Here is a 23,652-nt window from a genome sequence, read left to right on the forward strand (position 1 = left end):
GTGTGACAGCTCAAGGCAAGTGTTTTACCTGATAACAAACTTAGCAATTTAATTAATATGCTACAAGGAAAACCAACTGTAAACTGATCCCAGCTAAGACTATGCCTTCCCCCTGAGGAATGTAAGTGAGAACGTTGAGTATGAAATAACTGAAGAGTGGCCCACTTCTCATACCTAGTTCACCTTGATATGATTTTTGCCATACATGGTACATTTCAAGAAGTTCAAGGCAAAAGTGAATTTACAATGTAATATCATCTGGAAGTTAGCTAACTCTCTGTGGGGAGTTAGTACACTAACACTCAGGTTAGCTATACTGGCCTTTTGCTGTTTGTCAGTGAACAATGTATGTCCAGCATTGGAGAAGTTTGCACATGCAAAAAAGTTCAACATAGTGCTGAATGAATGTTGTCAAAGCATTGCCAACTACTTCAAACTAACCAATGTAAAGAATCTTTACCTATTGATTGGCATTGCATCCTGGATATTAGAAAGAGTGACCTGTGGCAGAGACACAACACCTCAACTAATTCTCTATTGGCTGTTAGAAACGACATGCACAACTGGTGAGTTAAGCCATTGATGATGTGTAGGGGGTGCACATGGGTGCACATGCACCCACTGAGCATGGTGATGCACCCCCTGCAAAAAGGCACCACTGACACTGTCAATGGCACCTGCAGGTGGTCGCTGCTCGCCTACCTCCCCGCCTCCCCCCCCGCCGACACTGCCAGTGGTGCCTGTGGGGGGTCCATGATTGCTGCTGGGCGTCACTGACACTGCCGGTGGCATCTGCAGGTGGTCACCAACCACTCACCACCCCCCCCCACCACCAACAGTGCTGCAGCTGCCTGTGGGAGCTCCCCACTGGGCGCCACCACACTCCCACCGCTTACAGTGCTGCCACCACCTGCAGAAGCTCACCATGTCCCTCCAGGGGCATATGGTTTCATGAGTTAAGCACTGTTACTTACCACATGAGAGCCTGTGTCTACAAAAAGTCATAATTGTTCTATTTCAGAGCGATGAATACAAATAAATGTCATATTTACTTAACTATAAGATGAGGTTCCCCCCCACCCTAAATCAGCATTGGGGGAAAAAACTTACCTTACAGTCACTTATAAGGAAACCTCATTATATACACTGTCTTTCATTAAAGTGCTGCTAAAAGCAACATGTGCATAGTAATAGAAACTAACTATGAAGTTGATTAAAAACAGCCAATACTAAAGTATTACTATAAAACACAAGGGCCATATTGGGCAAACATACTGGTAGGAACCTACTATAACAATAAGTTCATGCTACCCATCTGAATAAGATAAAGGGCAGTGCCCATTGTGCTCAGTCCCCCTCAGTGCTGATTCTTTTTTAAGTGATGGTAAATCACTACATTGCATACATTTCAATTTCCTTTTCAGCCCCACAGCTGAGCTGCAACTTTCTTTCCCATTTTCAATTATTCCTGTTTTCTCATCAGCGTTAAATGTCTGGCAAATATAATCAAAAGAGGCCCCATACAGTTCATCCTGAAGTCCTCTATCCCCACCTCTCTCAGCCTATCACATATGAACGGCATGGCCCTACCCTGCATGAAGTGAAGCCACACCTGGTTGCCCTGAGCCTCATCTGCATATACATTGTTGGAGGATCCCAGGACTTGTGACAACAACACCCGGTTCCGGTCATGAGTGGGGAGCTAATTACCGCATGGATTCTCTGTGGAGGATATCTGGAATACACAAACATACTGAGCAATGCTGAGTAGTGGGGTCAGCATGGCTTGAAATGCTGTTGACTCTGCTGGGATTCAGCCTAATGAACTCTATGGTAAATAGTGAGCCTTTTGTCTTTGGACTAATATGCTGCCTAGTTTGTACTCTGTATAAGGAGGTACAAAAGTGCTGCTTGAAAGTGTAGTACCTTTACTAAAATTTGCTACAGTTTGAAAAAAAGTAAAATGTATCAATTCTGGATAAACTAAGTCTGCGTGTGCCCATAGTAAGTTGCCTATACAAAAAATACTACAAACATGTTTATTTCAAAGTCAGTGTTTTCAAATTTGTGTCTCACTTGCATTTGCTCAGGGAGAGCAGGGTCTGCAAAGGGGAGGAAGGGGCCGCAGGATGATGAAGTTGGGAGGGGGGGTTAGGCTGAGGGGCCATCAGGTGGGCCATCTGATCCACCCCCAGATTGATTTTCCCTGCTATAGCATTCACAGGCGGAAAATTCAGAGCAAACCTCCAATAATTAGATTCCATACTTGGAAAATTATAACAAATTTATAATTTTTCCATATATAGAATCTAATTATTGGGGGTCATTTTATATTCAGGGTTGTCTTATATTCGAGTAAATACAGTAAGTAAAGAAACTTAAGTAAACATTCTCTGCACAAGTCTGCACGTTCATGATCCACACATTTTGCTTAATTCATGATCAGTTACCAAGTACTTTCACTTGCCAAGATAAATTTGCTGTTTAAGAAAATCTGTTCAGAAGCTGTAATGATATGGATGGCTTAACTTTGCCTTTTACTAAAGTTATAGCAGAGTTGCAAAAATAATCATCTTCAGAGCTGCTCTAAAAGCTCCTGTATTGTAATTAGGTAGCCCCTGACAATCACATGGCAAATCACCAGGCCTCCTTTTCTAAAAACTGTTTCCTTTTCTGTTCAGTGTCTGTTGAAACTCTTGTAAACAATTCAGAGTTTTAGGTTTGGTGTTATTTTTATAGTAAAATGCTAAATGTCTTGGATGACAAGGGAAAGTCAGAATAGATTACAGCACAGTAACAGTCTGATCCAAAGCCTTTTGAAAGGCTTCCATTGACTTTGACCTTGTATGAGTGTTTAATGCATAATTAGGCACGTCGCCATTTGTAGTGATTGGGGGTTCCCCCCTTTTTTCCTTTGGATGCCTGTCTTCACTGAATGTTTTCATTAGGCCAGGCAATGTGATTTGTACTATGCTTAGAGCACATAAGTTATTGATAGATTTTAAGGCTGTAAAATCCTTAGCCTTTTATGGCAAAGGGATAATTATGAACAGGGATCCTGGTTTTCTCTGTCTGATTAAAAAAACATTCCCAATTTTTGGATTTAAAAAAGTAACCCCAAATCCACATTTTTACATGATTAAAATGAAACACCACTAACACACATACACACACACACACACACACACACACATATGTGTGTGTATTGGTGGTGTTTCATTTTAATCATGGAAAAATGTGGATTTTGGGTTACTTTTTTAAATCCAAAAATTGGGACATTTTTTTAATCAGAGAAAACCACGATCCCTGGTTATGAGCCTAGGGTCTGGTTGCATTCAGTCACTGCTGTTTCCTCCCCTCCATCCCCCTTTCCATCTCCAGTGTTCGGTCAGGAAAATTTAAGTAACTAGAACAAGGACAATTAAATTTGGACTGCTCTTGATAGCATGTGATGTTATGAGATGTGTATTGCATGTTTTTCTTAAAGTATTTTATTCTCAAAAGTAAAATAATATGCATTGATATTAGGTGTTTTGTGAAAAATGTAATTCTAATGGCACAGTCCCTTATATAGGGATAGTATGCTAATGTATGCATCTAAAATAACATAATTCATTAGGGCACATTTACGTAGATGTTTCTTATAAATCAAAAAAATCTAGGATCTATATAATCAAAGACTTATCAGCTAAAATAAAGGGCTTGGTCCTGCTGTTCATTCATGTATAGATTTCTTATTGGATATATGAATAAGGCCCTTTGGAGTTAATGAAAATTCTCCCTCCGAGTTCTGTATGAGGGGTTGTGGATGCTTTCAGCATGGTTTGAATTAGAATATAAATGACTTTAATAGAATTTTCTACTCAGTGTGTCTTGAGGTTCCTGAATTCCATGATCAAGGGTCTTATTTTGTTTCATATTTAATGCAAAAAAAATGTTTCACAGGATTACTAATGTATTAGTTCTTTTTCTCAGATTAGCACATTGTTTTACTTGCTTCAAATTGGGTGTGTCTACATGTGTTGCTATGCCAATGTTGTTACTGCACCATGATTTAGTACTTTCTTTTGGAAGTATTAAATCACAGTTCAGTAACAGTCTGTACTGCATTGTACATGTAGTACATAGTTATTTTTAGCAACCACTTCACCGTAGCAGCGTGCTGTGCTGGGGGAGAATTTTGCTAAGGTGAAGTAGCTGCTGGTTACGTGTAGACGCCCGTGGACACCACATCACTAGCATGTTGCTACGCCAACATATCATCACGTATAGACACACCCATTAAATATGAACTAAGTATACAGGTGTGTGTGTGTTCATTTTAGGGGTGCAACGATAGAGATTTTGGGGGCTGATACCGATAGCTGATTTTTAAGGAAGCATATCAGCCAATACCGATTGGATTTCCAATATAGCTGTGTGTAGCTGGTAAGTCTTTTGTGGTGGACAAAGAGCGGCGAGGGAAGGGGCTTGGTGGGGCAGATCAACCTGCCCCAGTGAGGGATGGAGTGGGGCAGGGGCTGGGGCAGACTCTGCCCAGTCAAGGTAGGGTGGGCATGGGACAGAGCTGTGGCTCGTCCGGGGGGTAGCTTCTGTCACTACATGCCCCTGGGTCTGCACGGGGCAGCTCTTCTCGGTGGGGTCTGGGCTTGGGGGGGCAGTGGCAGCACTGGGAGGGACCTAGAGGGGTGGCTGCAGCTACCCCAAATTTTTCCATAGCCCCTATAATCTTCCCTCCCACTGCCACTGCCATCCACCCAGTACAGGCCTGGGTCTTCCCAACACGTGGGTGGAGGTGGGAGTTGAGCTGGGGCTGTGCTGGGCAGGCAGTGGTGGTGCAGGGAGGAGGGACTATGGGGGGCTACAGCAAAATTTGAGGTGGCTATAGCCCTCCTGTAGCCCCCTCCTAGGACCACTGTTTCCCACCCCAAGCCCAACCCCTGCCAACGAGAGCCCTGAACAGCCCCAGCTCCAGCACACAACTACAGCCTGCCCACCCTGCCCTGCACAGATCTGGGGGGCACACCCCACCATGGCCCCCGGATGAGCTGTGGCTCTGTCCCAAACCCTGCCTCAGCCTGGCTGGGCAGCTCCTATCCCAACTCCTGCCCCACTCCCTCTCTCAACATGCACCTTCCTTCCCCTTCCACTACAACCAGCTCCACATAGCTCTTCAAGCTTCCAGGCTGTGCTCCTCACTGCCTTCATGCTGTGCTGCAGCTGTGCACACGCACAGCTATTTATTGGCCAAATTATCGGCCACATCGGGCCGATTTCTGACACGGCCAATTTTCTTTATATCAGTGCTGATCTGATATTGGACCAATGTATCAGTGCATCTCATATATATATGTATCTAACCCATTGCAATTTACATGTAAACATACAGTATATTTTGTGTTTCACAATGGTGACCCCAATAATAGACCCATCCTTTCAGAGTACATTTTGGAAAGTTGTGTGGCCATAAACAAGAATGAAAAAAAGTTAAATGTGTATTAAAACAATATTTAAGATGGGAAATGTGAAGTTAATTGCCATGTTGGGTAAAATACTCTAGACTACCTGTCAGTGATGTCCTAGGCGAGATGAGATTTGACAGCACCTCCCCCTGCATCAGTGACATCTTCCATAGGCTGGGGCAGTGGGGAGAGAAGGGCCAATGGGGTTTGCACACAAGGTGCAAATCTTAACAGTTATGCCTCTGCCACCTATGTTATTTTGGAGCAGAGTAGGAACTTAAGACTACTGAGCACTTGAGTAATTTTGATGTCTGCCATCCATAACTTGGGGATCTATTCAGAACTTTATGTAAAGCGTTGAGCCTGGGAGTTTCAAAGATGCTGAGAGAGGTAGATGTCTAAGTTCCATTGAAAATCAGTGGAATATGAATATCTAACTACCCCCTTAGGCTGTTTTGAAAATCCAGGGCCAAACATATAGCATTTCAAATCGGAGTGATTTAAGAGGCAATTCCATGTCCCCCCCTTCCTCACTTAAGGGGGGATCTGAATATTATCATACAAAAAAAAATGTTTGAAAACATGTATGATATCATCTGGCAAACAAAGGTCAGCTCTTTCTTTTGTATGCTTTTTACTTTGCTTCCAGGCACCTTTCTTCCATTCCACACTGTACGTGTTCAGCCACTGGTTTTCAAACCGAATAAAAATCAAAACATGTCTTAAAAATGCAAATGTGGTCTCCTTTCTGCACCAGCCCTACTATAAGAAAAAACCCTAAGTAAAAAATCATTACAATGGAGTTTTGTAATAAGTTGATAAAATCTTAGCTAACAACATGTGTATATTACATAGGGGAAATTTGTCATTTAGGTCTTGCAAGTAATTATTTCGTGTTGACACCTTAATCTTTTTGGATTATAAAATCTTTTTGGGACAAGGACTATATCTTAATATGTCTGAAAAGAACTTGCTTTATTGATGGCACTGCAGCAATGAAAATAATAAATTAAGAATAGCAATATGCAGTTCAAACGTAGAAAAAAAAATCCTGCTATGTGCCATGGTTACAAAAAGGGCCTGACAGTAAGGCTGTTTAGTATAAGTATAGCAGTAGGTTGCTGGTATTATTTTCCACTAGACTTTTTTCAACCCAAATAGTCAGTTGTCTTCTTGTATGCTGAATATGCTTTTAAGTACATTTTAAACATATCTGTTTTATTCTTCTGCTAGACTGAATGTTTTCACAGACCGGGAAGCTTAGTGGTTAAGTCACAAAATCAGTATTTATAACCGAGTATACAGATAGTTGCATCACCAAATATTTGTAGGACTACAGAGTGTCAGACTTACTGACAGTGAAAAGCCAGTTTATATTTAGGCTTCTTTAATGATGGTCATTTTTTAAAAGAGGACATCTCCCATTTAGTTATCTAAATTATAAGAATGTCTATATTCAGTACAGCATACCTGCTCAGAAGGTTACATTAGTCTGAGAAGATCACCATGCTAATGCTGCTTTACTGCTTCCAATACCTGATCTGTGCCTGAAAGTGAGCATTGTGGAAACTGCAATTTGGTTGTGCTCAGTAGAGCTCTCTCAGATTTTTAGCAGCTGAAATCCTTTGTTTTTCAATTGGACTGAGCATGTTCTAGCTCAGGACTGAACAAATCTCCCCTGCAGGGTGGATTGATTTAAATCATGATTTAAATCGTCAAGAGAAAAGCTTGATTAAAATCGTTGATTTAAATCAAGTTTCCCAGTGATACTTCACATATTTCTTAAACAATGATGCAAATTTGATCACTGAAACATGTTAATTTAAAACTTAATACAGCATTTTACAACATCTGTCCTTAAACTCTTTTTTTAAATTTTCAAATTTTATTAACTCTAACAGACAAGTCATCACAACACTAAACATACTCTGTCTTTAAAACTTCTACAACTAGATCTCATCCCACTCCCACTGTCATTTTTATTCATAGACTGAAACAGAAGTACGAGTTTTCCTGCTTTTTCAACTCCCAGTCGATTTCTTAGCTTTGAGTGAATAATACCCAGTGATGAAAATATTCTCTCTGTGCCTGCAGAGGAAGCTACTGCTGTGAAAAGTTGGCTGAGCAACTGAAGGAACTCTGTTTCCAGGTGCCTGGCTAATGATTTCCACCAATTCAGGGGAGTGGCTTTGTTCAAAACATCATCAGTAAACATGCACTGTTTAAATGGTTCCCCCTCCAGCCCTGCAATTTATTATGACTGGCATAACTGAGGAGTGATTTTGACATGCTTCCATGGCATGGGCATCGTCTTCTTCAGAAGTTTGGCATTTACCTTTTTATCTGGGGTTGAGACTGTTTGCAAGAAAATGAAGTGTAGTTAGTGCTTGATCCATTCGCTTCTTTATTGCCTGCAGTTTACCTTTCTGGTTAGGTATTTTTTTCTTCAATGTCTCTTGAAATGCCTTCCAAATTCGACAGCATCAGCAATGCAGCAACAATCTCTCTGAAGTTTGTTTAAGGCTGTGGATACAGGCTTCAGCATATTGAGCATATCTTCACAGTTTATGAGAATAGGCCAGTTCTTAATAAATTGTTCAAAACAATCAACCACAGAACTCAATCAAACATCTTGAGGGAGAATTAGTTTGGATCCTCCTGCCCTCTTCAGTGAAGCTGAAGCAAAATGGTTGTTACGGAAGTATTTTGTGACTTCAACAACATTTTCTTTTATTCTTGGAGAAGTACTTAAATCTTTGGCTAAAAGATGCATTAAATGGGCACTGCAGCCATATGTTATTAAGGAGCATCCTTCTGTTTCTTCTTCTAAGTGTCTTCTCATCTTTGCCACATTTGCAGCATTGTCAGTGACAAAACTGCACGTGACAGTTGAATTTTTGTTCACATTTTATTACAGCTTTCACTGCCACTTCTTTTAAATATTCTGCTGTGTGGGCATTTCCCGATACATCTATAGTTTCTGAAAGAGATGCAACCCCATCATCTGTTGTCACACAGGCACATATTACTGGATCATTGTGTACATTGCTCCACCCATCAAGGATTAAACTGGCAAACTTCCCCTCAGTATTTCTTGCACACCGTTCAAGTTCCTTCTCCTATGCTGTATCTAGCAACCTTCCACCAATGTCTGCTCTACCAGGCAGAGTGTAGCCTTGTCGTGAGGACTCAACCATGTCAATGAAGTGTTTATCGTTAAAATTTGCGAAAAGGAGAATTTGTGGTATCAATGAACCCAGCAATCTTTTCATCTTTGGTGTCTTGTTAGTATTTACTGGTCCTTACCACAAACCCATCCATGGTGGTGGTTTTACTGGATGATTGAAATCTTTTGCTTGCTACTGCTACTTTGTTGTCTGAAATACGTTTAGTTGTAGCACTGCTGCTAAAAGTACCAACGGATGACTCTGAAGTTGTTGCAGTTAGACAGTCAAAGTCTCTTATGCTTAAATGGGATCCTGAAACAAAAATGATTTTTGAATAGTCATTCGTCTCAGTTCTTCTCACTCTATTATTCAGTTAATCATTTACATTTTTTTCAGCAACGATTCCAAATTACCAAAAAAGCTAAGACTGACTGCGCTTAGAGTGCACTTAATTTTGGAGTAAGCTCCATTGAACTCACTGGCACGTCTGTTTTTTGAGAAAACAAGTATAGGCTGGGGTTCCCTTGGGAAAGCTGAGTTATGCTGAAGTAAAATAGAGAATAGATTTATGTCATCACCATTATGGTCTGGGGCCATGATGTTCCAAAATAAGGGGCATGTATTATGTAATATAAAATAAGAAAATGACACCCAATGGCAACTGGCAACTCTAGATTTCTTTTACTGCAGCTTTCTATACCATAAACTTGGGAGATAGATTCTAAACCTAGTTAACTATTTAACCAAGCCATAAGGATTAGCTAAGCTAAACTGTTTTTTTCTAGCAACATCCAACATAGCAAACAGTTTGGGAATTTACTTGTTAAATCACACTTATACTAAAAGGCATAGAGAGAGTCTTGAAGAATGATGCATTGCAAAGTGAATTGTTTAATTTACTAACCAGTTGATCCACATTGTTATTCAGACATATCCACATCTTCATCCATATCATTTTCTCCTAAGAAGCAGTTTTCATTATGATGTTTCATTCTTGCAGCTAAGCCCTGCATCTCCTTGTTGTACTGCTTACATTTGACATGTTTTCCTTTTTCACCCAGGGAAGGAATTTCTTCAAAATATTCCCAGATAGGATGTGTCTTCCGCCCAGAAGCCATGACAGTTTTTCTGTAGCGAAAGTGTGGATGAATATAGGAAGCTGTGTGTGTACTACTGAATAATGTCCTCCCTTTTTCTTTTCAGTCCACTCCACTGTTCCTTTCTACTCTGCCTCCATCCTTTCCTATATTGTCTCTCTGTCTTTAATACAGTGTCTTAACTAACTCCTCTGCCTTGCTTGGCCCAGCTCCACCACCACATAAGCACAGAACAACTGTCCTATCCAGCCTGTGTCTTTGCACTGTGACTTCAGTTTGCTGAAAAACAGAAACTGAAAGTCCAGAACTTTTAAGAAGTAAGAGCTGGTAGTCAGGCTGGACAGACAGACTAAAGCCATTTTCATGAGATGAAAAACTGAAATGAATCCCCACGTTTGATTGGTAGGTAACTCAATTGTGTGAGTGTGACAGAGACATTAATTCATTTTTATGATATTGTAAGTGTAGGGTTAGCATGTTTGTGATGAGATGTAATTGTAACAGTTATTTTTTAAACAAGAGATAAATTTAGTATTTTATTGATTATTTAAAAAAAATCTGATTTAAATAAAAAAAAAATCCAAAATGATTATTTTTTTAAAAATTGATTTTTATCCACCCTGCTCCCCTGGAATTGCAGTGCCGGGTTCTACAGGTTACACTGCATGGAGGCATGGACACCTTAACTTGAGCAGAAAGCCTGTTTCCCTCGTGACTGCAAAGGCACACTGCCCTGGTCTAGGCAGGGAAAAGGAAGGAAATGACTTGATTTGAATGCAAAAAGGGCCAGAGCTGGAACATAAGGGGAGAAGATTGCAGAAAGAAGTATTTAGGGGATGGAAACATGTTAGGTAACAACCTGTATATGTCTGCCTGACATTTATTTTGCTACACACTTTATTCTTTATCATTTTGGGATCTTGGGAGAGAAATGGCTTAGATTAGTGAGAAGCTGATGGGGCCTGGGACTTAGGAACAAGTAGGTTGGGGTAAGAAAGCAGGAGGGAAATGGCATGCTTGGAATTGGGCAAAATAACTGGGATGAGGAGTTCAAACAGAAAAATCAGACAGGATGGGGGAGGGAAGTTAGAACTTGAGGGAATCTGAGGTTGAAAGACCTGGGTGGGAGAGACAAGACGTACTGGATGAGCTGCTGAAAATGTGGGGGACCTGGAACTGGCTTGGCAAGAAAGCGGATAGAAGCAAAGATTAAATTAGGACTGGTTTAGGCAGAAAGATTGGGCTTGGGTTGATACTTGGATTATTTGGGGAAAGAATGATACTTAGATAGAGGAGGTAGGCATAGGGAAGAAAGGCGAGTGGAATGTGCTGGAGGAGACAAGTCGGCAGGAGTCGGGTATCAGGGAAAGGGACAGAAGCAATGAGAGTGAACTCATCCCCAGAGCCTGAAACAGCCCCCAGAGTTCCTGAGTGTCACCATTCCTCTGCTATTAACTAATGTCTGTGAAACAAGGGAAAACAGGCTGGGAGGGGTGGATTCTACTACTGCTATTAGTTACTTCAGTAGGAGAAAAATATATGATCATGCCAGTAAAGACTGCATCAGGCAACTGTATTTCTGCCATTTTACGGCTTTGCAGCATTTGACTTTGCCACTTTAAGACCATAACTTATTTTGTTCTGTGTGTGGGGAGGGGGGAAACGGGTGGAAGAGGGCGAGAGACCATGCCTACACTACGAACATTTTGTAGGTGAAAGGTGCTTTTAGTGTGGATACAGATGATACCACCCAAACTGTGCTGTGTCCTACCATAGTAAAGCCACTCTTACCATAAGCAAAATAAGCTAAAATTATCAGAGGTGTGGGATTTTGACGATATATTACTAGAAGCTTCTGCCAGCCAAGCTTTAGGAATCAGGGACTGTGCCCCCATACATATGACACTACTACAGCTATACTGTGAATGTCCATATGCCTGGGGTTTGCTATCAATATAGCTACACCCAGGCCAGAGATAAATCAGTACAATCATTTCATTGTGGACACCAAGTGGTGTAAAGGGTGATTACTTCCATATGGCTATTCCACTACAAAAGAGAAATAATCTATACTTACATCAGAGAATTTTTTACTGGTATAACTGGATTGTACTAGCATACCTATTTTATTTGTTTAAACTAGTGAGTAAAACCATGAGGCAAAAAACCATACTCTTAACCACCCCCCCCCCCCCCCGAAACAATAACACTGCATAGACAAGACCTTACTGTCTCATTTAGGAATAGCTCCCTATTCATTTTTTTCCCCAGGGACCTTCATTTTTATACAATATACATCTCTTATTTTGTAAATAGTAAGAAATAACATAAAACCTAGGAAGAGTGCATTTTTATATATGTTTAGCCCCTACACTAAATAAATTCAAGCCATCTCAGTACCCACCAGGATCACAGAGGGATATTTACCTGCAAAAAACTAGCAATAAAATCTAGAACAGGAGTCCAGAAGAAGCAGAGAAGGGGTGACACATTTTGGTCAGTGTGAAGTGGGATCTTATATCCTTTATTTGTTTGAGCCATGTTTGATGTATTTAAAGGAAAATTTAAGGGGTGGAGATTATAAATCTATATATCTATATCTATAAGATATATAGATATAAGGGGGGGAGATTATATATCTATATCTAGATATAGATATATATATATATATATGACATATTTAAAGGACAGTTTAAGGGATATATCTATATCTATATCTAGATATAGATATATAATCTCCCCCCCTTATATCTATATATCTTATAGATATAGATATATCCCTTAAACTGTCCTTTAAATATGTCATATATATCTATATCTATATATATAGATATATATATGTGTTTTGAACAGAAGTAGCTCATTTTAAATATAACTTTCTTGAATTCAGTTTTTGGTTCGTTGGGTTTTTTTTTGGTTTTTGTTTTGGTTTTTGAAGCTTTTAGAAATAACATTTTATAGTATCATGAAGTATTTATAAAATGCCTTATTTATAGTACTTCTAGTGAAGCTTTTGCTCATGAAAGTGAAGGACTACTAGGAATGGTTACCAACAACCATTAAGAAGCTTTGAGTCTGACCTGCATCATGTATTACTCCAGTCTTAAACCTCCTATTTATGCCTTGTGCATCATGAGATAAGACCAACAACAGTCATCACCCTATTAATATAGCATAATAGGCCTTTTCACTCATTTTTCCCTTAAACCATTGGCACTCAATCTTTTGTTCCTGGGGCTAGAGGAGTAACATGGGGCCAGTCTGCAAGCTGGATTGGGGCCTGCACTACCTCTGCCTGGCCCCACATAGCCTGATTAGGATCCTACATGCAGGAATCAGGTCTGGTGACTCCACCCAGATCAGGCCCTGGAGCCTCACACCTCCTCTGCCTGTCTCTCACTGGGATCAGGGCCCTACACTGCCTGTCCAGCCCTGCATGCTAAGATCAGGAACCATACATACATAATTCAGAGTGCAGGTCCATGCTATCCAGCCTGCAGAGCTCCCCATGGATGACTGAATGATCCAGCACTCAGATCTGATCCACAGGCTGGTGGTTGAGCACTGCTGCCTTAGTTACTTTGTAGGAAATGACAGTAAAAGCAGTGTCTGGGGAGCAGGGATGGAGGTTTTCTGTTTGCCATGGAAAAAAAGTGGATTTTTTCTTTAAAGGAGAAAAACACAGATTTCCTCCTTTAAATGAGAAAAACATGGGAAATGATGGGCTTCCACTTGCCTGCTGGCAGAGTTCCAGCTTTCAGTGGGGCTGGTGGGGGGAGGAGGGCAATCAGAAGTAGGGGGCCACATGCATGTGCCCACGCACACATGTATGTGCAGCCAGGCAGTGTGGAGAGCAGCTCCTGCAGCTCATCCAGGTATGTCTTTGCAGGGGAGGGCAGATTGAGGCCTCCATGGTGAGGGAGGGAATGGGGCAGGGTTGGAGCTGGGGGCAGTGCATGCGGCCCAGGGCCAGGGCAGGAATTCATGGCCACAGGGCTCGGCCAGGGAGCAGGATGAAGCCACAGGAGGCTCTTCTGGGGAACGGCAGGAGGCCAAATCCTTACTGCTGCATGCACTCTGGAGGAGAGGAGCATGGGGGGGACACATGCCCCCCAGATTTATGTGCGGGGTGGGGATGTATGCAGGCATGGTACTTCCCATCCTGCTGCTGTCTCCTTGGGGGCATTTGCAGCCTAGTGTGTAGGACACAGCATGGTAGGACAGAGGGTGGGTGGGAGGCTCAGTGCCACCACCAGGAGCCCCATGCTGGTCATGCCACCATGGCAAGGCGTCCCCTTAGGGGGACGCAGGGAGAGGAGTTGGGCTCCATGCTCTGCTGTGGCCACAGCAGCCACCACCTCCCACAGGTGGCAGCCTTGGCTCAGGCACTCCTGAGTGGGGGCAGGAGGCTGCAGACCCTGGCCCTGGTCCTGTACCCTGGCAGCTGGGGGCCCCTTCCAGCAGGGCTGAGGGGGACAGAAGGGGGCTGTGGGGGTGGGGGGCTGTGGGTGAGTAGCAATGGACAGTGGCAGGATCATGGGGCTGTGGATTGGGAGTGAAAGGCACCTGGGGTGGTGGCTACAGGTTGGAAACGAGGAGCACTGGCAGGGACAGGGAGCTGTGGGTGGGGAGTGAGGGGCACTGGCAGGGCTGGGGGTGCAGGGCTGTTGTTTGTCAATGAGGGGCAACAGTGTGGGCAGGGGCAGGGCATCGGCATATCAGGGCTGCTTACTGTCACAAAGCAGGGGGAACAACCACAGCTGGACCTGAGTCCTGCTGAGCAAAAGGGGCAGGGGAAGCTCTGATTTTCTATGATAAAAACCAAAATCAAATGCCAAAAATAGGTAAGTATTTAGAATTTTATTTTATTACAATGATTGAGGCACTGGTAGGCTTCTGAACTGCTTTAAAACTGTAAATATATCAATAAAACTTTGTGTTCAGCTGAACAAATGTATATATATCGGCATTTCATTTTAATCAGACAAAAACATGGAATTTAATTGGAGAATTTGGGTTTTTATCAGAGACTTTGTAGTTTTTAAATGGGGAAAACAAGAATCCCTGTGGAGGACATTTCTCATCAAAGATGCATAGTTTCAAACAATAAAAATTTCCATTGTTTACTTTTTAATATCTGCTGTTAATGGAATTATCATGTCTTGTCATTAAACCTAGACAATGAAAGTATTTATATATAGAACAGTACATATAAGTACAGATCACTGGACTTTAATATTATATCTTTACAAGTACAGTCTTTCAGGGGATAGTTAATGATGCAGAATGTTTTTGCTTATGATCATTTATTTGTACATTTGGAGGATCTCAAATCACTGTGATGTTCTATGAATACTGTCAGTTCTTTGCTTGGATAGTTCAATAATTATGGCTGACCAATTGCAAAGCAAAGGCCCATTACAAGCTTACTTATTAATGAATTTTCCAGTATCATGTCTGTATTGGTGGTATCATCTTAAACAACAGTATCTGGGGTCAATCCAGCTAACTCAGAAGAAATAACATATAAGAGAGTCCTATCTAACCACAGATTGTCTGACGCCAGCAGTCTACATACTACCATTTCTTGTTTAAATCCATGCTCACATCTATTCCATAAACACTGGAGAGAGCTACTAATCCCAAAGCAATTTATAATGAAACTAGTTTAAGAGGTTACTTTAGGGCCTCCCTATCAGAAGAATACGAATACATTTCTCAGTTACTTTTCAGGGAGGGCGTAAATTGGAAATGCTGCATATTTTTGGCATGAAATAATCTCACGCTTATTGTAGGGAGGAAAAACAGAAATAGCCTTCATACTTTTAGTTCACCTTTCAGGACCCCTGAGTAAAGCTGATGACATGTCTAGGCAAAAGAAAATCAATAGTGTACCACTTTTAGTATCCTCTGAATGTTGGGTGGTTAATAATTTAAAAAAGACATCCTGCTACACTTACAAGGTTTTACATTGTGTCCTAAACAAACAAGTTCATTTGTTGTTTGCTTTGCATATGCTCTATGGCTAGAATGGTTGTTCTTCAGCAAACAGAACAGTACCATCAGATTTCAGGATTTCTTTTATTTGCCTTGATGTGATGTGAACTTCCTCTGAAGGATATCTCAGTTTCTCAAATATGTTTTTGGATTAATACCATTTGACTACCTCTTCAGGACAAAAATGATAGGGAGAAGAAATCCTGGCAGTAATGATTGTGCTTTGCTCTGGGATTAAACTAGGTCCTTGGACAGTAAGATTTCTTGGAGTCTGGTCAAGAGAATTCTATTGGCTGCAGAATTTAGAAATGATGCCCTGAATGATGACATACTGTCTTTCTCTACATGGGGGGGAGCAAGGCACATGGTTGGTTCTCCTAGAAGTAGTGGATCATAGTTGCTGAAGTTAAGGGCATAGGTGGTTAAGGTCCCTTTTCAGTCTTTAAACTGTTGTATCCCCAGAGGTTAAAAGCAATGGCATAACTAGGGTAGGATGAATGGGGCAAGCATCCCGGGGGACTGACTTGGAAGTGAAGGAGAGAGGAAAGAGGCAAAATAAAATAAAATAGAATTAAAAGCAGCTGCTGCTGGAAGCTGTGTGATTGCAGCAGTAACCAGAAGTCCCCACTGTCCCTGTGCCCTAGGCATTTGGCTGCATGTCAGTACTCAAAAGGACACCTGCTATAATGCAGGGATCTCAGAACCTGACGTAGACCTCTCCACAGTTGCTTAGGACTGTGATTCTTAACCAGGGTTCCTTGAGATCCCTTCAAGGGTGTTGGGGGGTGTCACACAATGTTGGCACTGTTAGGTGTGCAAATATGATTCACAAGGTAAACCAGAGTTTTCAGAAAGGAATTCAGTGTTAAACATTCTGGCCTGTTGTGGTCTTTCTGAGTTCTTTGCAGCAGAAGAATTGTTTTATTACTTTTCTGTAGTTAAAAAGACTAAGAGCTGGCATTTTCCAAGTCTACTGAGGGTACCCTGAGTTTAAAATAGGTTGAGATCTACCAGCTTAGAGTTTATTATCAAGTTGGAATGGCAGTAGCAACTTGTCAGAAGTACTGTCTCCTGCCACAGTTCATAGATTCATAGATGTTAGGGTCGGAAGAGACCTCAATAGATCATCAAGTCCGACCCCCTGCATAAGCAGGAAAGAGTGCTGGGTCTAAATGACCCCAGCTAGATACTCGTCTAACCTCCTCTTGAAGACCCCCAGGGTAGGGGAGAGCACCACCTCCCTTGGGAGCCCGTTCCAGACCTTGGCCACTCGAACTGTGAAGAAGTTCTTCCTAATGTCCAGTCTAAATCTGCTGTCTGCTAGCTTGTGGCCATTGTTTCTTGTAACCCCCAGGGGCGCCTTGGTGAATAAATCCTCACCAATTCCCTTCTGTGCCCCCGTGATGAACTTATAGGCAGCCACAAGGTCGCCTCTCAACCTTCTCTTGCGGAGGCTGAAAAGGTCCAGTTTCTCTAGTCTCTCCTCATAGGGCTTGGTCTGCAGGCCCTTGACCATACGAGTTGCCCTTCGCTGTACCCTCTCCAGGTTATCCGCATCCTTCTTGAAGTGTGGCGCCCAGAATTGCACGCAGTACTCCAACTGCGGTCTGACCAACGCCCTATAGAGGGGAAGTATCAGTTGTTCCTCCCAGGTGTCAGCTTGCAAGGATACCAACAAAAGGTTTCCCAAAGCAGTCCACCATGATGCCTGTGCCAAGGAAATATTCCCTTGGCCCAAAAGAGGCTGTTTGTCTGCTATGAGCTAAACATGAATCCATCCTAACTTCTGATTCAATTAGAGGTGCTCGTTCTGAATTTCACATTTATTTTATTGGGGAAGTGCAAATCCCTCTACAATCAGCTCCCTTCCTTCTTAGGTTTGAGCTTGTAAGGAATGGTAGTTAGTGTTAAGGTTATCATATGCTAATTATTAGTATTGCAGTAAGAGTTAATACCCTCTCTAATGTGCACTGCTCAGACTTGCCATTAGGGCACTGGTGAGTAGGGGCATGTTTGAGCCCATACCTGGGATCTCCCTGTTTGGGGGAGAGGAAGGGGGACAAAAACAGGGAGCAGTGTGCCTGGAGGTAGAAAAAACATGAACATGGTGGGTTTATATAAAAGTTAGGTTTTTTTCAATCATTTGTATTTGATTGAAGTTAAAAGAGCAAAAAGTAAAGGTTCTAGACTTTCACTGGTTTCAATACATTGTGGATAGTAAGAGATGCAGGCCCTGAGGGCACTGTACCTGGAGACCTGTGACCCCACATTGCTTATTGTCTCACACCCGCCTTTCCTCCTTCCCAGGGAACGAAGCTCAAGCCATGGCCAGGGCCAGTAGCACCTCCCTTCCTGCTATCTTCCCAGCTGCTCCTTCAAGTATAAAGGGACAGTGTCTTCCAACTGGGTGGCTGCAGTTTTTTAGGGAAGCAGTGGGCAGGCATGTGGTGGAGGCTGCTGGATGTGGGTGGGTTGCTGAGGAGCCTCCCCAGGCCTCCGCAGCTCCTTCCTGGGGCTTGCCAGCTGCTGTAGAGCTCAGGAGGGTAGAAAGCTTGTTCTTGGAGCAAGAGAATGGGAAAGGCTGGGAAGGGTATGTCCTGGGATTTTGGAGGACTCCAAATTGGTTGTTTTCCATCAGGGGAGTGCTCAGAAGCAAGCTTAAACCTAGATAACTAACACCAATCAATGATAATCCTCCCTGGAAGTGGCATAACCATTAGGGTTACCAATTGTTTGGGTTTTCCCAGACACGTCCTCTTTTTGGGTCCTCCCATCTCTATCCAGGCAGTTTTTTCAAATGTCATCAAATGTCCAGTATTTTGCTCTGCCTCTGCTTTACCACCCTTCCTGTGCATGCCAGATGCAGGCAAGATACTTGCTTTTGCTACCTGGCTTGGATGGTGGCTGCTCACCCAACCTGCCCCCAGCCCCTTGCCATACCTCCCTCCCAGCTGTGGGGAGCAGGGCTCCTCCTGCCCCATCACACTTGCCCCACAGGGGGAGGACATGATGACAGGGCTTCACTGTGACACCTGTGACACAGGCGTGGGGTGGTAGGGTAGAGGCTGGGGTTGCACTGCCCCAGCCCTTTCCCTACCACATGCATATGCAACTGCTGCTGGCCATAGAGCCTGGGCTCATAGCAGGCAGCAGACAGGTTGTAAACAGCTGCACTGGGGTCCAGAGCCCCAGCCTTGTTCCAAGGCCAGTGGTGGCTGTGTGCATGCCTCAGTGCACATCATGGGGAAGGGACTGGGGCACTGCAACCCTGGCCCCTCCCCTGCCAACAAGCAGGGCAGAGGCTCTGCAGACCTCCGTGCAACAGCTTGCAGCCTCCCAGCTTCCTGCCACAGCTGGTCTGGGCTTTGGGCAGGCATCTGACACCCATCACGGAATCTGGGCTGATCACAACAGGCAGCAGGGAGGCTGTAAACAGCTGGAACGAGATCGGCTGAGCCCTGGCCGGACTCTGCTGGAGGCAGCTGCATATGCAGCGGGAGAGAAGCCAAAGTTGTGCTTCCCTGGCCTCTTCCCTACCGTGTGCCCTTAGGCGTGCATGCAGCCACCGCCAATGCCAGGGCTCCTTAGTCCAATGCAGGTGTTTGCAACGTCTTGACTAGGGTTATTATATGTCCGGGTTTTCCCAGACACGTCCTCCTTTTGGATCCTCTGATCTGCATCTGAGCGTATTTTTTTTTAAATATGATCAAATGTTTTGGATTTTGGTCAGCTCAGCTTCAAAGTTCTTTCTGGCTTGCCCAAGCAAAGAGCTTCCTGGAGCTGGGAGAAAGTCAGGGAAGGGTGATTGAAAGCAGGGCACACATGCACATGGCCAGCATACAGCCAGGCAGGGTGATGGGAACAGCCCTGGCAGCTGGATGCAAATGTCTGTGGAGGGCTGGAGTTGGAGGGTCAGGGCTTGAGGTTTCTCTGTAGGGCTGGGGGGGGAGCCTCGCGTATGTCTGCATGTGCATGTGTGTGCGCATACGTCTGTGTGGCAGGGTGTGTCTGAGGGGGTGGGTACCTGCCAGCAGTGGAGGAAGCTTTCTGGGCACTGGGGCTGCAGCAGGGCAGGGGAGGTGCCTGTGCCTCCAGCAAAAGATGGGGACATCAGGGCCCTTCAGGGACAGCAGGGAACTACGTGGCTGGGCTGGTGGCACTGGGGCCAGTGCCCTTGCTTGCAGGGGCAGGGTGGCTGGGAGATCCTGCATGGCTGGAGGAAGCAGGAGGCTGCAGGCTCGGAGTAAGGGGCACCAGCATGGCCCAAGGAGGTAGGGTACTGCAGGTTGGGAGTGAGGGGCACCAGAAGGCCAGCAGTCTGCGGGTCAGGAACAAGAGGCAGCAGCAGGCTGGGAGGGAGTGGGGGTTGTGGCTTGGGAGTGAGGGGCAATGGAACAGGCAGGGGCAGGGCACCAGCATATCTCTGCCCCACACAGTCATATACCTCCTCCCCACCCCCCACCCCTGCATAACAGGTGTCTTCTTTTTTGGAACTGGAAATACAGTAACCCTAATAACCATAAGATGCCTAAAGGGTACTTAGCATTATTTAACAAGCTGGAACATACAATCGTTCAAGTTTTAAGCACTCTTAGCAAGAACTAAGCTAATTGCAACATGTAATCCCACCCTTAAGGCATTTATAGATGTACTCCAAGAGTGGGGGAGAGAGGGAGGGACTCTGATATGTGATGCTGGAGTCTGCTGGAGTGTGGTAATTACTACGCTCCAGCAGACTCGATTAATTGAGTCTTCTGTAGCACTGTAATTACAGCACATCAGAGGAGCTCTGCTGCACATGTATAGGCACCCTTAGGTATTTAAGCTGTTGTCTGCAATCCTGTAAATGAAATCATCAGCCACTGACAGGATGTCACTTCTCCGTCTCCTCCCATTCTTCCTGCCTGAACTCCACTGCTCTTAGGGACTCTTTGCCAGCTGAGACTTGAACTTGGATGTGAGCTTTATCAGGTGGGCCACAGTTAAGCCCATGATTCTCTAGGAATAATTGATTTCAGGCATCCTGTAGCCTAATAGCATTTGTTTGGCAATTAAATTTTCAGTGAAGCAGAGCAATTATTTTGCCCAGATATCCTTCAAGCCATGACTGAGTATGTTTCTGGTACCTAAGCTGGCTTATTCAAAGCTTGTTCAGGTATGTCTATGCAACACTGCAGTGTGAAGGGTAGGTATATTATGAGCCACTTTTATTTAGAGGTCTAAATATGGAGTTAAGTAGCTAACTTTAGATGTACAGAATTACATATTTAATAATCAACATACATGCTGCTTAGGACCATCTCTATCCACTATTTTTAAATGTAAGTGAGACTCATGTGTGTGTATACATATATTTGTAAATGTATAAAAAATGTACTTACACATAAATGTATGTAAAATCAGTCTTGATAGTATTTATGGGACAGATTTATTCCAGCTTCCTTCTCATCCCCTAGCCAAACTGTTAAGGCTTTTATCCTGACTGTGGACTGCTTTTAAAACTTGAGGAGAGGATGCCAGGAAAGATGCATCTACTATCGAGCCAAGTTCTGCCTCTCTCTTTCAGCTGGGGTGATGCTGGTCCCTGAAAGGAAAACAGAGGATGGGTTTGAGGAGCACTTCGGTGTGAACTACTTGGGACACTTCCTATTGACTAACCTCCTCTTGGATATGCTGAAGCAATCAGGAACACACAGTCTCAATGCTAGAGTCATCTCTGTTTCGTCAGCTGTTCATTATGTAGGCGAATTGCACCTTAATGATCTACAAAGCAGGTATGACTTCTTTTATGCTTTTCGCTGATCTGCCATAAGGCTGCATGGATTAAAGTTGATCCAAATTATTGCTGAATGTACATTGTGATGTTTTTATATACCAGTCTTCTAGCCTGTGGAACCTTTTTATTCATCAGTAAGATCAAAAAATACACTATAACCACATTTATTAATTGAAAGCCTTTGATCCCCTTTTGGTTCTTATGCCATGGTGATTGATGAATGAAAACACCAGACTGACTGTGATCAGTGTGCACGATTCTTTATAACTGAAACATTGCAAAATGACTTGAATAAATGCTAATAGATTCTGGACTCAAATAATTATTGCCTAATGCATTCACATAATTTCTGGCCCCAATCCTGCAGTCAGACATTCTTAGGCAGATGCCTGTCGCTGCAGAGATCCTCAGTGCAACTTCTTCCCAGTGAAATGCACTGCTGCTGGGGCATGTTGGAATCATTGTTCACCTAAAGGGTTTTTAGCACTACTGGAGAAATGTTGATTTGACAAAGTTGGCTAGCTGTACCTACCTGGCTCACATTTAACTTCTCTCCAGCCCACACATTGTCTTCCTTTGCTTCCTTGGCAGCTCGATTGGCTGGCACACAGTTCCTCTCTAAGCAGCCAGAAGCACATTGTACAAGCTTCTCCCTAACAACCCTGCCAACTGGCAGCCATTGTGTTGTTTCAGATGGCAGTCCTTGTATGCAGCCCTCCTGTCTGCTTCCCTCTACTACTAACCTGTAACTTCCCTACTACTCCTTTCAGCTTACTGGCTACTTGCTTTTGTGCCATTTGACGCTGCAACTACCCAGCTGGTCCTGATTGCCAACCATACAGCACTTCGTTTCATTCTTTCCTGTTATAACCACATTGATCAGCCTATGTAATGGCTCACCCCACCTCCTAATTGCACCCCTTTGCCCCTCCCTTTCCCCTGGTTGTGTCACTCTTTTGAATCTTTCTGAAGCACTGAAGAAATAGGAATTTCAAAATTATACGAATGCATTTTCTTTTAGCTGGGACATCATAGCTACATGGCCACTTACCCATGTAATTTGAAGTCTGTTTTCTTTTTCATTCAAGAAAAGGCAAATCTTTTTTTGCTAAGTGTCCAGCCCCTAATACTAGTACCATAAGTAATTGCCTAAAAGTTGTGTAACTTCTTTAGGATTGAGTGAGAAGTTTGAGTTTCACTTAAAATATTTCAAGTGTGAGTTACAGGCAAATTAAAACAGTTATTCTTGTGGTTGAAGTCACAGGGTTTCAACTGGTTTCATACAGAAGCTATGAGTTGCTTATATTTTCCCATGCAGAATCACTGAGTGTCCAGGATCTGGAACAGACTCCCCCCAGAGGTGGTACAATCACCTACCCTGGAGATCTTCCAAAAATGACTGGACATGCACTTTGCTGGGGTTATTTGACCCCAGCAATCTTTCCTGCCTAAGTGCAGGGGAGCTGGACCTGATGAATCTCAAGAGGTCCCTTCCAGTTCCTAACCTCTATGAATCTCTCTGCCTGTGTTGCTTAGCAAGGATCATAGCAATCATGTAGCCTGAGATTTTGTGATGGCTCAAAACCTGAAAATCAGAACAGCTGTAGGCTTCACTGAAAACATTTTACTTGTGAACACATCAACCTTGTCAAGGCCTTGTCTTTGATGTATGATTACATTCAGTATTATCCTTTTTTTTTTCAAATATGTTGCATAATTGTGGCTTAATCCCTCACTTGTAAAACAACCAAAGGAAATTGCTCCTCCTCAGCATCTGATGTACATATTCATTGTCTGTGATATACATAGCACTGCACAATGGGACAAAAGGTAATATAATTAGTATTTCTTTGGAATAGGATAAAGAATGTAAAATAAATGCAGCTCTGCTATGTCTGTATGTGAGAAATGCTTCCTTTACCATTGAGAGAACTCATAGCATGCCTCTAGTTTATGATCAACTTTATCACTGAGCATTTGTTATTATCAACTATTCTCAAGGAAACATAAAGGTTTAAATTCGAGTAGGTGTAGCTCATTGCGTCTCAGCCCTCTCTTTCAGCAAACATGTTGATGTGCTTTTAGTATGCAGCATTTGGGCCAAAGTCTGCTCCTTTTCCTTCCAATTTCATTGGAGTTGCAGAGGTGAAAAT

At 43.2% G+C, this 23,652-nt stretch overlaps 1 protein-coding gene across 2 annotated transcripts in view; it reads left to right on the forward strand.

Annotated features, from left to right (window-relative positions):
• Nucleotides 1-23,652, forward strand: part of DHRSX (dehydrogenase/reductase X-linked) — a 255,325-nt gene that overhangs the window by 160,146 nt on the left and 71,527 nt on the right. For both annotated transcript variants that reach the window (XM_019485425.2, XM_059720939.1), the window contains one exon: nucleotides 21,290-21,497. In XM_019485425.2, coding sequence (XP_019340970.1) covers nucleotides 21,290-21,497 — 208 coding nt within the window. The remainder of the gene's footprint in view (nucleotides 1-21,289; nucleotides 21,498-23,652) is intronic.

Source organism: Alligator mississippiensis, chromosome 1 (genome assembly GCF_030867095.1).
Source record: "Alligator mississippiensis isolate rAllMis1 chromosome 1, rAllMis1, whole genome shotgun sequence".
In the NCBI taxonomy this organism is placed as follows: domain Eukaryota; kingdom Metazoa; phylum Chordata; order Crocodylia; family Alligatoridae; genus Alligator; species Alligator mississippiensis.